The sequence below is a fragment of the Pundamilia nyererei genome, unplaced genomic scaffold, assembly GCF_000239375.1.
Source record: "Pundamilia nyererei isolate P.nyererei 1_Seehausen unplaced genomic scaffold, PunNye1.0 scaffold00109, whole genome shotgun sequence".
Lineage (NCBI taxonomy): Eukaryota > Metazoa > Chordata > Actinopteri > Cichliformes > Cichlidae > Pundamilia > Pundamilia nyererei.
This window is the reverse complement of record NW_005187510.1, coordinates 876,904-879,520: the sequence shown is the minus strand read 5'-3', so window position 1 is coordinate 879,520 and position 2,617 is coordinate 876,904. Positions and strand designations below refer to the sequence as shown.

Genomic DNA, 2,617 nt, shown 5'->3' with positions numbered 1-2,617 from the left:
CATCCATTTTTGTGCATTAAAGAAATCTCCAAGAATTACTAACCTGGAGGAAGGCGAGCTAAGCAGAGTGACGGAGGAGGGTTAAGGACCCCAGAGGCAGACAAATAAGGACGGACCGGGCATCTTTTATTCCAACATGCGAGTGAAACCCCTCTAAGGGATGGCAACGATGGGTTAGACAGGATTTAACATGACTGCAAAATAAAAGGCAAGAGCTGTCATTCTTTTTCTTTTTTTCTTCTTCCTAAACCTGTTTATTTTTCTACTTTTTTAATCCCTGGATGGATGGAAGCTTGTGGTTGGAATACCTGAAGGTTGTAGCCTACAGCCTGTGCACTGTTGTTTCTTTTAAGGGCATCTGCTTCTTTCTAATCTTTAACTCGCTCTCAAATGCTGGCGTGTAAAATTGGCTTGAATATTCCCAGCTCGGTCAGCTGCAGCGTATTTGATAAGTTCACCGCGAGCATTGCACTAGCTGGGGATGAAGCCTGTAGTTCCTATTTTGACGCCTATTCGCACAGCACGCTGTAATAATAATAATGATGATAACAACAGTAATAATAATAATAATGATAATAATGTTCATGATACCGCTAACCAAGATGTCATGCTGTCGGTAAGCCGCGGTGCCTTCTGCAAACCACACCAAACCAAACCGAACATTTAGCGGCTTTAACACTAAGAAAAGAACGGTAAATAAATAAATAATAGCGGCCACGATGCTGCTGGTTGACGGTGACTTTCTCGTTTTTTAGCCACTGTGTGTAAAAGATGTCTGCTCCACACGGGCCCCGGGGCGGCCCTGGCCCTGCTGCTGCTACTCCCTCAGCGGCCGGCGCCATGCCGGAGATGCCGGACCTCAGCCACCTCACCGAGGAGGAGAGGAAGATCATCCTCGGCGTCATGGACCGACAGAAGAAGGAGGAAGCGAAGGAGCAGTCTATGCTAAAGTAAGTGGAGAGAAAGAGAGGGTGTTAACAGGCGGTGTCGGTGCTGTTTGGTGAATAAACCTTGTGTGTTGGTGGATTGTCATTAGACACAGCGTGTGTACATATCTCTGAGATACTGGTGGCCGTGTTGACTCTTGACTTCCAAGCTAGAACTTTTTGCTGTCGACCACTAGCGGATAGTAGGCTACCGGAGTGATTATTACAAGGACCCCTTTGCCTGGCTGACGCTTCTTGACTCCCCCCCCTTTTAGAGCCTTTCCTATATTATTCTACCAGCTTGGCATCAGTGCTGTAGTGCAACATGAATTTCAGGCGCTTTCCTACCACTTTGTTGTGGCTGTGGCTATAGCTGTAATGGGTTGGGTTTTAGCAGCGGCGCCCGCCATTTTCACGTAAAAAGCACGCCAAATAGCTTAACCTTTCCCCACGAACGTCATCGAGATTACACAATATGACACTGGAAAGATCATTTAAGGTGTCCTTTGTGGCAATGGCGCACGCTGGTGTGTGTTTGTGTGTGTGTGTGTGTGTGTGTGTGATTTCAACGTTAAAGTACCCCCCCCTCCCGCTCCTCTTGTGTACAGATGTCGCTCGGAGCTGTTTCAGCACCACGGCGCTGTCCACTGTAGGGTTTTAGCTTTTTTTTTTTTTTAAGGTGGACCGGAGTATTTCTGCCATCATGGCTCTAAAACTATCACCGCCTGAGCCATAAATCTCGTTTATGGTGGGATATTACCCCCACTCGTCTTGACCTGTTATAAAGAAACACACTCTGCTGATGGACTGTTAATTAAAAAAATGGCTTTGAACCCGTTTGGATTTTTAAGAGAGAGGGTTATAAATGTGGGCCTTAAATGTTTCCATCCTGTTGATTTTCTTGGGGTTTATCTTTTTCTTCAATGAAAAGCTGCACACACTTTTGGTGCTGCATGGTTTTTACTATTGTATTAGAATGCAGCATAAATATCCGATTGCAGTTTAGGTGTCAAATGTTTTTTTGTTTTGTTTTGTTTTGGGGTGGGTTGTGCCTGAGAGCTGCAGCAGGCTGACTGGTGTTCCATCCATCCTCTCAGCAGGTGCCAGTGACTTCAGTGTGAGGGATGTGTGGCACTATCACTGGGAGCTCTTTAGAAGGATTAGAGCTATTGTTTTTTCCCATCAAAGGGTAAATATTTGCAACATTCCTAATGGAGAGAAAGTTGTGCAATCCCTGCCCAGTGCTGCTGCATGATGAACATGACTCATGTACTCCAAGACACGGCTACCTCAGCCGCTGCGGTGCGTGCTGGGTGATTCATCCAGGCTTTTTCTGCCTTTCCTCCCCTTTCACTGTCTCCCCTCATCCTCCCTTACTCCCCAACAGCGGCATGTTTTTCCTATTTCTCTTTCTCCGGAGGTAAAGGGAGATTGTCAGCTTTAGTCACTCTTAGTCTGACAGTGATGTCAAAGCCTTGTCATGACTGAGCATGGGCAGAAGAGGCTGTTCTTTGCGACAGGCGTGACTGGCTGTCTCACCATAATGTTGGGTAACTTGATGCACGCCACACAGGCTGAATGGACACCAGATGTTGGGAGGTCAAAGAGGCTTTTGTTTGAGTCGCTTTGCATAAGAAGCACTCTGTGTTTTCTTTTTGGTTTTCCCCTTTCATGCCTTGGTTACTGTGTGT

At 46.4% G+C, this 2,617-nt stretch overlaps 1 protein-coding gene across 1 annotated transcript in view; it reads left to right on the top strand.

The window, feature by feature from the left end:
• Positions 1-35: 35 nt before the first annotated feature.
• rims2a (regulating synaptic membrane exocytosis 2a) overlaps positions 36-2,617 on the top strand; it is a 149,506-nt gene continuing 146,924 nt past the window's right edge. The window contains exons 1-2 of the mRNA XM_013912955.1: positions 36-208; positions 756-950. Of these exons, the coding sequence (XP_013768409.1) occupies positions 772-950 (179 nt within the window). The 5' untranslated portion in view covers positions 36-208; positions 756-771. The remainder of the gene's footprint in view (positions 209-755; positions 951-2,617) is intronic.